The sequence below is a fragment of a genome, unplaced genomic scaffold (genome assembly GCF_019419815.1).
Source record: "Pyrus x bretschneideri cultivar Hongxiangsu unplaced genomic scaffold, Pyrus_bretschneideri_v1 Contig63, whole genome shotgun sequence".
Classification (NCBI taxonomy): domain Eukaryota; kingdom Viridiplantae; phylum Streptophyta; class Magnoliopsida; order Rosales; family Rosaceae; genus Pyrus; species Pyrus x bretschneideri.
Window position 1 is genome coordinate 971,042 of NW_025999802.1, and position 11,959 is coordinate 983,000.

The window sequence follows — 11,959 nt, forward strand, 5'->3', positions numbered from 1 at the left end:
TACTTACGGTAACATGGAAATTGCACGAGATTTTCTCTTCCATTAGGCATCAAAAAATTTAAAGGTAAAGAAAAATCTAGTGCCAAGTCGACTAGGCAAATGAACAAAAAAAAAAAAAAAGGGTCAACTAAGCAAAAATGTCTTAAATTATACACACGACGTTATGTGAAAGAGTTAAGTTAGATGTCAATACGTGTTTTATTTGAGGCACCACTATTTTTGCGTCACCATTTGATGTATGTCACTTCATGTACTTTCAAATAATTGTAAAGCTACCCTTGCTTCATGGACTAATTAATTTGTGATCTTTTAATTTAGGGTAAATACTAGGAGTTTTAATGAAAAACCTACGGTACTGTTCACTTTAACGAAAAACTACATTTTTACATTAAAAAGTCAAACTTGATACTATTTACTTTACCTTTTATTTTATCTTTATCGTTAAAACTCAAAGTTTCTAAACCTTCTTCGTTAATTTTCCTTAAATACTATGTTATCACCAATTTTTTTTAGTAGAGCGATAATAAGTTGTTCGGAGGAGAGAATCACTGACAATTGAACTCACTGTAGAATATATAATATTATTATTTTCTGCCATGTCAACACGTGCTACACTTGAGACGTTACTATTTTTGCATCACTGTTTTATGTGTATCTTCTCATAAAGCTATCCTTGTTTAATGAACTAATTAACTTGTGATCTTTTAATTTAGGATAAATACTCTATTATCACCAAATTTTATATTAGTGTAATAAGTAGTTGTTAGGAAAAAAGAATCGATGAAGATTAAATTCACATTAAAATGTAAAAATATTATTATTTTCTGCTATTATGATAAAACGCTACTTGCCTCGCTTATCACCATTTAGCTATCACCATGGTCAATTCATTTGTCGTTTAAAAAAAAACCAAATAGTTAAACAATATTTGTTAAGCGTAGAATGTTTTATGCCGAATAATAATACGATTTAGTACTCCTAATCATCGAAAACAAAAAATTTATGGTCGAATATGGTAAATGGTGTCACAAGACGCAATCACATTGTACGAACAGCCAAGAACCAGCGGGGCAGGCAGGTTGCAGAATTTACGTGGCGGAGCCCACGGCAGCGCAGCGCCTCCTAATTCCTCATTCCTAAATCCAGACACTGTCTTCTTCTCTCTCTCACTCTCTCATGGCGTTGAGATCCAACGGTCGAAATCTGTCCTTCGAGATTCTGAGCAGAAACAGTTCCCTCGACGACCAACATGATCACGCAATCTTCCACCGATCCAACTCAGATCCCGTTCAATCCGATCAATCCACCAACTCCAAGTTCGCCCGGAGAAAACGCAAGAAGAAGAAGAAGACACCGGCCACCGCCCACGCCTCCATACCCGAAAGCCCCACCACCATGTACGGCGTTGTTTCCAACTCCTTCGATGTCATTTCCGAAACCACAAACAGAGAAACCGGCGATGTTCACGGCAACGGATTGGAATTCAATTACAGCGTCCAGACCGTGCTGTTGCCCGTCACAACGGAGGTCGTCGATCCCGAGTTCCAGGGTTTGCACGGGACCGCCGAGTTGAGGCAGAGGACTGTCATTGGGAGCGGTGGGGGAGTTGTGGAAGAGACGGAAACGGCATCGTCTCGCATTGAAAGCCAGGCCAAGGAGGAGAGGGCGGCGGAGGGGGGTTCGGCGAGTAAGCAGAGGAGCGAGCTCAGTGGGAACGTGATCCCGAAATTGCAGACCGCTGAGTCATTGGATTGGAAGCGGCTCATGGCCGAAGATCCAAATCGTGAGGGTCCTTTTGCTTCTCTTGTGCAGTTTTTGTTTTCAATGGCTCAAATTTTGAATTTTTCTTCTCTCAGATTTGTTTTCAGTGGACAAGTCGCCAGTGCAGTACTTCATGGAAGAGATGTCGAATGGCAATGCGTTGCGGAGCACAACCACCCTTGGCAATGAGAAGGAACGAGAGAGAGTTTACGACACGATATTTCGCTTGCCATGGCGATGTGAATTGGTAATCTTTTAGCTGCAGCTATGATTTATTGTTCCTTGAGAAAATGTGTATAGAAGTAAAACTGTGTCTTAACTGTGACCATTTTTGCTGCAGCTTATAGATGTTGGCTTTTTTGTGTGTTTTGATTCGTTTCTGTCACTGTTGACTATCATGCCGACAAGAATTTTGATGACTGTTTGGAGGACTATACAGTCAAGGTTAGATTTTCTCTTCACTTGCCCCTTCTGGGTTTGTCTCATAATTTCATAAAGTTTGGTTCTTTCATTCATACCGGCTGAGTCATTCGGGTGCTTTGAAGTTTGTACCGGTGTAGTGTAATTTCTGTTATCATGCTGCTTTTGTTTTTGTGTGAAATTTTGTTAAACCGTAATGAATGCGAAGATATTTACAACGTAACCTAACCATACCTGCGGCAGGCAGTTTAAGAGGCCATCTGCAGCAGAGCTGTCTGATTTTGGGTGTTTTACTATAATGGCTTGTGGAGTCACTCTCTTGGAGCAAACAGGTGAGTAAGAAGATGATGGAGTTATTCTTTCATGTAGTAATGTTTTATTCAACCAGTTTGTGGATATTTTTATAGCCTGATGACTGGGTCCATTGATTAGAGCAAGAGTTGGATGTAGTGTACTGATTGTCCTATTTATTTGCTTCCGTCAGATATCAGCTTAATATACCACATGATCCGTGGTCAAGGAACAATCAAATTATATGTGGTGTACAACGTGTTGGAGGTAATTATGTTATTGATCATATGATTTTAGTTTTGACACTTGTTGCATTTATGTTTTTCAATTTCCTCTTCAGAACATAAATGTAGTTCATCTTTCTGAAAGGCAAAAAGGCTGAGGCGAAACACAATATCAGTGTAATATATATATATATATCTTAGAACCATAGTTGTTGTCAGCAGTGTCTAAGTTGCTTTCTTTGTACTTTGCAGATATTTGATAAACTATGCCAAAGTTTTAACCCAGATGTATTGCAAACTCTATTTAACTCAGCAGATGGACTTGCAAGCTGTCCACCAGAAAACATGAGATTCTGGGTTTGGAGATTCATTTGCGACCAAGCTTTAGCTGTGGCTGCCACAAATATCCTTTGGAAAGATCATTTTCTTCATAGATTTTTTTACCCCACTTTTCATGCATAACCTACAGAGTTCCTTAACCGTATGTACTTATTCATGCATTTATCTTATTAGCTCAGGCAATTACTTTGTCAACCTGCATAGTTGCTCACAATAATGCCTTGTGGGCTTTGCTGGTGTCCAATAATTTTTCTGAGATAAAAAGCAATGTGTTTAAGCGATATAGCAAGGACAACATTCATAGTCTGGTATACTTCGGTGAGTTATCTTTCTGTTATTTTACGGTCTATATGGATGACATTCCTGTTTTCTGTTGCATTTTTGCATTTTCAATAGTTTACAAAATCACAAACTTTTAGTCTTACCCACTGCAAAACGTTTTAAGTTTGCTGGCCGAAAATAAAATTACCACCTTCTCTGACATTGCTGTTTTCTGATGCATTCCTTCTAATACACTGATAGTATGGTAAGGCTGTTTAACATTTGCTGCACCGTATCCATATTCAACTACCAAAATATAGATCATATTGTGGGTATAAAAAATGCAACATTTTGGTTATATATTGTCAATTTGTCACAGACCTATTCTATTGCATAGACTAGACAAAATCTTGGAAGCTTTTACCTCAGTTGCTTATGGTTTGTTGCACAGAACAATTAGGTCTGTTGCTGATATTGTGTGATGATTACAGAAAAAAGATGCAGGCATAAATCTTAATGTCATATTTGTTTTCTAGTTTCTCTTGGGCTTAATCTTTTCATTTGATCTGAAATTTTGTTTTATTTTTGGTTTCTTGCAACCAGATTCAGTAGAGAGATTCCACATTTCAGCATTCGTCTTATTTGTTTTAGCTCAAAACATTCTTGAGGCTGAAGGTCCCTGGTTTGAAAGTTTCCTTTCTGTAAGTTGACCTTAATATTTGACGAGAAACTGTTCATTATAAAAGAGAAAATTTTGTTGCGCAGCAAACATTTTGATCACTGTTTTTACATCTGTTTACTGCAGAATGCTCTCATAGTATACGTCTGTGAGATGATTATCGATATCGTAAAGCACTCATTCATTGCTAAGTTCAATGACATTAAGCCTATTGCTTACTCGGAGTTTCTTGAAGACCTATGCAAGCAGGTATTCTTTTCTCCAAAGTTGCGGGTGACTTTTTTTAAAGTAGTGTAGGTCAGTTGTTATGGGATGTTTAGTATGTTTAGATGGTTATATAGAAATCTGATCCTCTGTTTTCTTCTCGTCAGACTTTAAACATACAATCAGAGGGTTCAAAGAAAAATCTTACGTTCATTCCTCTGGCACCAGCTTGTGTGGTAAGCCACTCGTTTTTACTTATCTTGATGTTGATTTTCACGGTTTGAAGTCATCCCCACTTTTTATGGTAGAGACAAAAAAAAATTCATGCATAGAAAAGTTCACTTATTGCCCGGCTACAAGAATTAGGGTTGTGATATGAGATTTGAGCTGTGTTGAAAATGGAATGTTCAATTTTGAGTGCGAATAATGTTTATCAATATCGATGATTATGAGATAATCCTGAACGGTATTGTCATCTTTGTTGTAGGTCATCCGAGTGCTTACTCCCGTATATGCTGCTCACCTTCCCTACAGTCCCCTTCCGTGGAAACTATTTTGGACTCTCGTCCTTTTCGCGATGACGTATGTCATGCTGACAAGCCTGAAGGTGTTGATAGGCATGGGCCTCCAGAAACATGCCAGTTGGTACGTCAATAGGTGCAAAAGGAGGAAACACCATCTTCATTATGATTGATCGTAAAGAAGGGAAGTCTTTTGCTTTTCACATATCAGTATTATTCTGTCAATTCCGCTCAAGGAACCCCAACGAACAAGTTGAAGATCGGGGTTCCTGTCGAATTCTGCGCATTAGACCATCCGAGGGCTGCAAACGAAGATGGGGTTCGGCTAGAACATCACGTAGCCTATGTAGTCTAATTATGCATGGTTATTACCATCCAATTTTGTTACAAAACAAAGGTTTAATGTAAGATATCGTGAAACCAACAATAATCTCCGCTATTTCGGAGCACTTCAATTCTTCTGGCAAGCATACTTTTATGGAGCGCATCGAATTTTTGACCTATCATAATCGTAATCATTATTTTTGAAGACCTATGGAAAGATTATTATGTGCCGACGCCGCGCAAGGTAGTACCGTAGTAGACTCAAGAGCGGGTGTGTAAAAGGTGAGGTTGGCTTGGACCAAATTCAGGAGTTATATTTTAAAAAACGAGGGTCGGACGGTTGATGTGATTCAATTGTTCCAATCCAAATTTTCTTCAATCTTGGGCCCTTGTTAACATTTAGTTTTAGCCGAAGATAGAAATTACTAAATACGAGTCTTAACAGTTGATGCGATTTTAATAAATTTAAGAATTTTCATATTTATGATTTGAAGATCGGACGATTGATGTGATTTCAATAAATTTTCATCTTTATCCGTCTAAATATATTTCTTTTGTTAACTGAGATATGATAGAGATGAAAAATTATTGGAGACGGATAACCGTGCCAAATTGAAAATATATATGAATATTGTGTATAATACTATAATGTAGGAGTAAATTTTGGAATTCTCTTTAAAGTTTAGTGAGGCTGCGAAAGTCAATAACATTTTTTGTGCTTTTGACTTACTCCCTTAAAACATCTGACTAGAAAGAGATATATTGACCAAACAAGAGAGACTTTCACACTATTACAGTTCTTCATTTTTTGTTATCAGATTAAATAAATTAAACAGAAATATATGATAAAAATGAATGTGCGAGAGGTTAAAAAAAATGTGTATGTATTATTTAAAAAAAAGAAAAGAAAATAATTGAATACATTTAATTTCGTAACAATTTCCATTTGGGTTTTAACCGGATCGAAAGGTTTATCCAGAGACCGCTTCTTTCCAAAATAAAAAATTGTAATGATTTCCATTTGCATTAACAAAACGCGGCAGTATTAATTTTTTTTCATTGATCTTTTTCAATTCATTCAATCCGACAACCGAAAATTAAGAGGAGTGTATGAGAAGAAAAAATGAAAACTATTCTTATAAAATTAAAACAAAATTAATGCTTCATGAAAAAAATTAGAAAAAGATAAAAAATAATTTAAAACTTGGCTGATTCCAGTTCATCCCACTTCAAAATTTTAATTTAATTAACTGATTTTATCATACATTGTATTTGTAGTAGTGGCAAATAAGACATGAGTCCAAGTCAGAGAAGCAGCAAAAAGCTCAAACAATTATTAATAATAATAATAATAAAACAAATGGAAAATAAAAAGAGACAAAACGGCTCCGAAAATCTCGCTTATTTCGGCGGGAAAGGACGTAAAGCTTCTTAGGACTGATCACTAGGGTTTTGCGTAACATGGCCACCGTACGAAAATCCCACTGACCTAATTATTTTATCAATCAATTACGTGCAATAATTAATAATAATTTCTCAAAATTACAACCGTCGGATTCCATTTAAGTTTGATCCGACGGAAATAAAGCATTTAGCTTCCCGCGGAGTGTTTTATTTTTTATTTTCTATTTTCTCAATAATTAAGTGGGAAATTGGACACAGGCCTTTGCCTGCCTGCTTGGATAAAAAGAGTTCCCATTTTTTCTTCCTCTCTCACTTGCTTACAACCCTTGTGGAGGTGGACCTTTTTGCAATTTTTGCAAAATTTTCATGTTTTTCTTACTCAAATTTTCAAGTGTCGACTCCTGCAGTAACAGAAAATTCAATTTCAGTCCATAACTAATCGAAGAAATGGTAAGAATTTGAGTTCTTTCAATGTCTTTTACTATGATCATTGTTATTTTCAAATCGATTGTATCAAGTTATTGGATTCCAATTAGTATACATAAATTTCATCAAATTTATGATCTTTGGTTGTGGGTTTTGTGAATTTGTGAATTTGATTGAATGGTTTTTTGAGTTCGAAGGCTAAGCAATCAAAGTTTTGATCAAATTTATGAATTTTGGGTTTAATTTGATGCAAAGCAAAGAACCTTACCAGGGCTTGACATGCCGCGAATCTTGCAGGTTTTGTGAATTCGATTGAATAATTTTTGAGTGTGGAATGGTGATGAAGTTTTGATGAATTTGTTTTTGCTACATGCTTGTTGAAAGGTTTGTTCTTAGTTGTGGAAGTTGGATGGGATTGTTTGTAGGTAGGCTGCAAGGTTTGCATGAATAAAAACAGAAGAGATCATTGGCTTAACACCCTTTTGCTTAGCCAATTCTTCGGTTCCTGCGGTGTTCATCAACACCTTCGGAAAAACGAGAAGAATGTGTTCTGCATAGACTGCAGCCTGCGCCTCTGCAGGCATTGTATGACATCTCATTGCCTTCACAAAAAGCTTCAGATCTGCAAATACGTTTATCATGATGTCGTTCGCCTTCAAGAAATTCAGAAGTATCTTGACTGCTCCAAAATTCAGGTTTGCTTCCCCACTCTCTTTCTTCAATTATACAACTCTTAGCAATAATATGTGATTTTCATGTGTACTTTTATTGTTGTTCGAAGCTCCGTGCTTTTTCGATCGTAACATCAATCGCAGATTTGGTTATTTATTGTTGACAAGTTCATAACATAAACCCTAGCATTGGGCTTTTTCTTTGGCATATTTTTGGTTACCTATGAAATTACATGTTACAGTTGAATTGAATGTTTATCATCTCAAACAGTGACAGCATGATTCTTAACAGACATATAAAATCAATGGCGAGAAAGCTGTGCATCTAAATTCTCGTCCTCAATCCAAAGACGCGAAACCATCAACAAAAGCAAAGTTTGGTGCTTCCTGTGAAGCTTGTGGGAGATATCTACAGGACATGCCAAATCGCTACTGCTCCATCGCATGCAAGGTAATTGTTGTTGCTTGTCAGTTCCAAATTTTCGACTCCATTGTGGTATTTCGCACTCACATCGCCTGTAAGGGATCACGAAACATTTGCTTGCTATTCAAATTTTCAGGTATCGATAGTTTCAGTGAAGCCGAAAGACCACCAAAGTCACAAATTCATCACCGTTGCAATGCGCGAATACGCTGAATTTTCGCCAAAAGGTAACTACAATTCGGAAACAAATATGAGTGAAATGGAATCATCGTCTATCTCGTTAGCTGAGTCATCTGAGGAGATGAATGCTTGGGTGTGTCCAGCATTGAAGCCGAGGAGGCTTTTGCACAAGAGGAAAGGCATTCCTCGCAGAGCTCCTCTCTGCTGATGCCTAAACAAGATCAAGGATATTTTTGCTCTTTTTTTCTTTCCTAGGGATTCGACGTGAAAAATGGAGTGCCGTCTGTTAACTACCTACTTCTTCTTCCTTTTTTCTTCTAAATTTTTCGTTATATCTAAAGCATTAATAAAACCATAAAACCACAGCTAGTATTTTCTAATGTAAGTTTTTTAATTTGTACAGCATAAAGAGATGATATATATATATCTTGAGAGATTTGTTGGGATTTATTGTACTTTTCATATTTCTCAAGACAAGATTAGAACTTGTAAATGTTGATGGGAATGTTCTTGCTTTACTGTTTTCTTCTTTCTATCTTGTTGGCAATGGCAACCAAAACTAGAGAATTTACATGAAACGGGAATACCAAGTTAGCAGTGTATCAATTAATCACATGATGTGTGAGAAATATAAAACACGTAACGTCGTGTTATTGGTTCAAAATGTCACACCACCGTAGGTGTAAATAAGTTGTTTTGAAATTGATAGGTTTGTGATGGATTCATGTGCATTATGGCACGTAACGTCGTGTTATTGGTTCAAAATGTCACACCACCGTAGGTGTAAATAAGTTGTTTTGAAATTGATAGGTTTGTGATGGATTCATGTGCATTATGGCAACAATCTTTAGTTTATGTCTTGTTTGTTATGGATTATGGCAGACAGAAAGAGTTGCAATAGAAATGGTTTTTGGAGCTGCAATATATATATCGTATTGTAATTGTATGCATGTTGCACATGGATGATGGATCACCAACTTTTTCTTATGTTTTGTTTGCTTGGCAACTGCCACCCTTTTTTGATAAAAGTAGAATCAATCACATGAGTATATGTTTATGCGGCTTGCTGATGTGAAAAGCAGTTTTGTAAGTTGCTTTTGTTGAAAAGCGCTTTTGGATTTTAGCTTCCACATCAGATATGAAAATGGTTTGTACAAACGACATGATTATTTTGATTCACACTAGAGGAGGAAGGATAAGAATTTAAACTGGGGACGTCAAGGATTAAGAAGAAAGACCCTAAACTCAAGAAAAGTTCTGTCAGATTGGGACGGCTTTTACACTAAATAAGATTAACGTGGAGTTAGATACAACCATAATTTAATAATTTTGAAATTAAAAAAAAAAAAAAAAAAAAAAAAAAAAATCCCTAAACTCTCACAAATTAAACGCGTAAAATAAAAGAAAAGGAGTTGGCGTCGCCGAATTGGAGCTCCAACTGAAAACGAGTTGGCAACTCACTGCCCCAAATCAACACCCAACAGCGATTCCGAGCTTGCCGCTGTTAACAAAAAAAGAAATTAACCAAAAATTAAAATATATATAAATTAAGAGAAAAAAGGAACGAAAATACTCCAACAAAGGGACGTCCTGCATTTCCTCTCAAACAAAATCTACCCAAATGTCGGTGAGTTTTTTTTTTTTCCCTTATAAATCTTCAATTTTGAGATAATTTCTTTAATTTTTAGATTGCCCTTAATGCTTTCTGTATTTTCAGTTTCCCCTAAAATTATTGCGTTGAGAGTTTTCTGTGCAGACTCCGGCGGAACCTGCAAATGAGGGGATTGAAGCACTTCCCCAGTCAACAGCTCCCACACAAATCTCCACTACCAAACCTTCAGACGTGAGAAAATACTACTACTTCTTCTGTATTAGCATTCGTCGCGAAATCCGTGGTTATTAGCCGTTAGCTCGTTTGAAGTCCTTTTAAAATGACTAAAAACACATTTGATGAAAGTGTTTTTGAAACCAATCATTCTCAGTAAAAATGCAAGTATTTTTGGAACCTAAAAATAATTCCGTCAAAAGCATTTTTAGTCATTTTAAAAGTAAATTTCGAAACAAGCTCTAATTTTGTAACCAAAAAACGGATGTGCTTCTCTTGTCGAGCCGATTTCAATTCCCACTCCATGCTCCATGCAGTTTAGATTGGTTTAAAGTAAAATATGGCTTCGTTAAACAACGTAGAATATTGCTTGTAGTGCATTGGTTTGGACTGATTGAATGTGCATTCCATATGCAGATAAAAACAGTTCAAGTTAGCAACATCTCGCAAGCCATTACTGACAGGGATATCAAGGAGTTCTGTTCATTTTCTGGAGATATTCAATATGTTGAAATGCAACGGTACACATTTTTTACTTATATCGGTCACAGTTATAGTACATTCGCGATTCTGAAGATTTCGGTGTTATATTTTTGCAGGGAAACGGAAAATACACAGCTCGCCTACGTTACCTTCAAGGAATCGCAAGGGGCAGATACAGCAGTTCTTCTGTCGGTATGTTCACTGCTAATCCAAGATTGTTAACCGCATCGAGCTCATTTGCGGTCATCAGTTGCTTGTTCACGTATATGTTAGCTGAGCCTAATGCAGAAGGCATTTTTTCACTACCAAGTGTGTTGTTTTTCTTTTAATTCAGGGAGCCACCGTAGCTGATCTTGCTGTCACCATTAGACCCGCCAAGGATTACAAGCTGCCTCCTGAAGCTATTCCGCTCCCATCAAGCCCGGTAAATACTATGGCTTGCATCCATTTATGTGTTATATATCTTTCAACCATTTAATCTTGCGGAGCGTAAATTTGGGGGTAAACTTTTCAGTCCTGTTGTCTTTCGAGAGTAGAACATAAAATTGGAGGCCGTATGAAGATTTGATCATTACTTAATAGTCTTATGTGCCTAAAACTTCTTGTGTGTACGCGCTTCAAATGAGTGGCGTTTCTTACTATAACGTATTCACCTTTGAAGGAGAAAAAGCTGGTTGCTGCTAGTTCTGCTGTAAAGAAGGCAGAAGATGTGGCCAGCGCTATGCTCGCCAAGGGATACACCTTAGGAAAGGATGCCATTAACAAGGCGAAGGAGTTTGACGAGAGGCATAAGTTGACATCAAATGCCTCTGCCACAGTTGTTTCGATTAACCAGAAGATGGGGCTGACGGAGAAGCTAAGTGCCGGAACAGCTGTTGTAAGCGAAAAGGTGAAAGAAATGGATCAAAGGTTCATGGTATCCGAAAAGACAAAGTCTGCCTTTGCTGTTGCTGAGCAGAAGGCAAGCAGCGCGGGATCTGCTATCATGAGCAACCCTTATGTATTGACCGGGGCTTCTTGGGTTTCAAACGCACTCAGCGCAGTTGCAAAGGTGGCTGATGATGTGGGCATGATGACCAACGAGAAGGTGGAGAGGGCCGAGGAGGAAAAGAAGGAGACCATGGACAGGCAGAGGACAGAGATCATCACTGACTTTGCCCAGACCCATCTCGACGAGTCTTCTGCTCCCAAGCCTTCTCTTCCGGTCAGTTCTCCCGATGACATGAAGGCTGGAGTTAAATGACGGGTGTGTACAGATAAAGTATTTTTCGGTTTTCCCTGTATCTATGGTTTCATACAAGGATTCTGTTGTAAAGTAAAAAAACCTTGTTCAGTAGGAATGTACTAGTCGTTGATATGATAAATCTGCAAAGTTTGACGTAGGAGATTTAAGTGAATTCGGGAAGGCAGAAAGTTTAAGCAACTGGTGTCATGAAATCGAAGAAAGCAAGGCCAGTATTTTGGAAATGCCGATAAACCGCCTGATGTTAGCTTCTACGGAGGGCGCTTTGAAGAAGAGATT

General features: G+C 37.4%; 3 protein-coding genes across 3 annotated transcripts; all 3 read left to right on the forward strand.

Moving 5' to 3' along the window:
• The first annotated feature begins 1,002 nt into the window (after positions 1-1,002).
• On the forward strand, positions 1,003-5,201 carry LOC125472062 (protein POLLEN DEFECTIVE IN GUIDANCE 1-like). The gene is made up of 11 exons (XM_048573113.1): positions 1,003-1,783; positions 1,857-2,008; positions 2,102-2,205; positions 2,425-2,513; positions 2,666-2,739; positions 2,949-3,099; positions 3,186-3,353; positions 3,900-3,997; positions 4,102-4,224; positions 4,347-4,415; positions 4,667-5,201. The coding sequence occupies exons 1-11, from the start codon at positions 1,177-1,179 to the stop codon at positions 4,871-4,873; spliced, it is 1,842 nt and encodes a 613-aa protein (XP_048429070.1). The 5' UTR covers positions 1,003-1,176; the 3' UTR covers positions 4,874-5,201.
• Positions 5,202-6,681: 1,480 nt separating this feature from the next.
• LOC125472048 (protein RGF1 INDUCIBLE TRANSCRIPTION FACTOR 1-like) lies at positions 6,682-8,643 on the forward strand. The gene is made up of 4 exons (XM_048573094.1): positions 6,682-6,878; positions 7,280-7,549; positions 7,818-7,976; positions 8,086-8,643. Exons 1-4 carry the CDS (start codon positions 6,876-6,878, stop codon positions 8,335-8,337), a joined length of 684 nt encoding a protein of 227 aa, XP_048429051.1. The 5' UTR covers positions 6,682-6,875; the 3' UTR covers positions 8,338-8,643.
• Positions 8,644-9,086: 443 nt separating this feature from the next.
• LOC125472046 (binding partner of ACD11 1-like) lies at positions 9,087-11,819 on the forward strand. Its single transcript, XM_048573093.1, has 6 exons — positions 9,087-9,756; positions 9,886-9,972; positions 10,372-10,475; positions 10,554-10,629; positions 10,772-10,861; positions 11,099-11,819. Exons 1-6 carry the CDS (start codon positions 9,751-9,753, stop codon positions 11,678-11,680), a joined length of 945 nt encoding a protein of 314 aa, XP_048429050.1. The 5' UTR covers positions 9,087-9,750; the 3' UTR covers positions 11,681-11,819.
• The last annotated feature ends 140 nt before the right edge of the window (positions 11,820-11,959 follow it).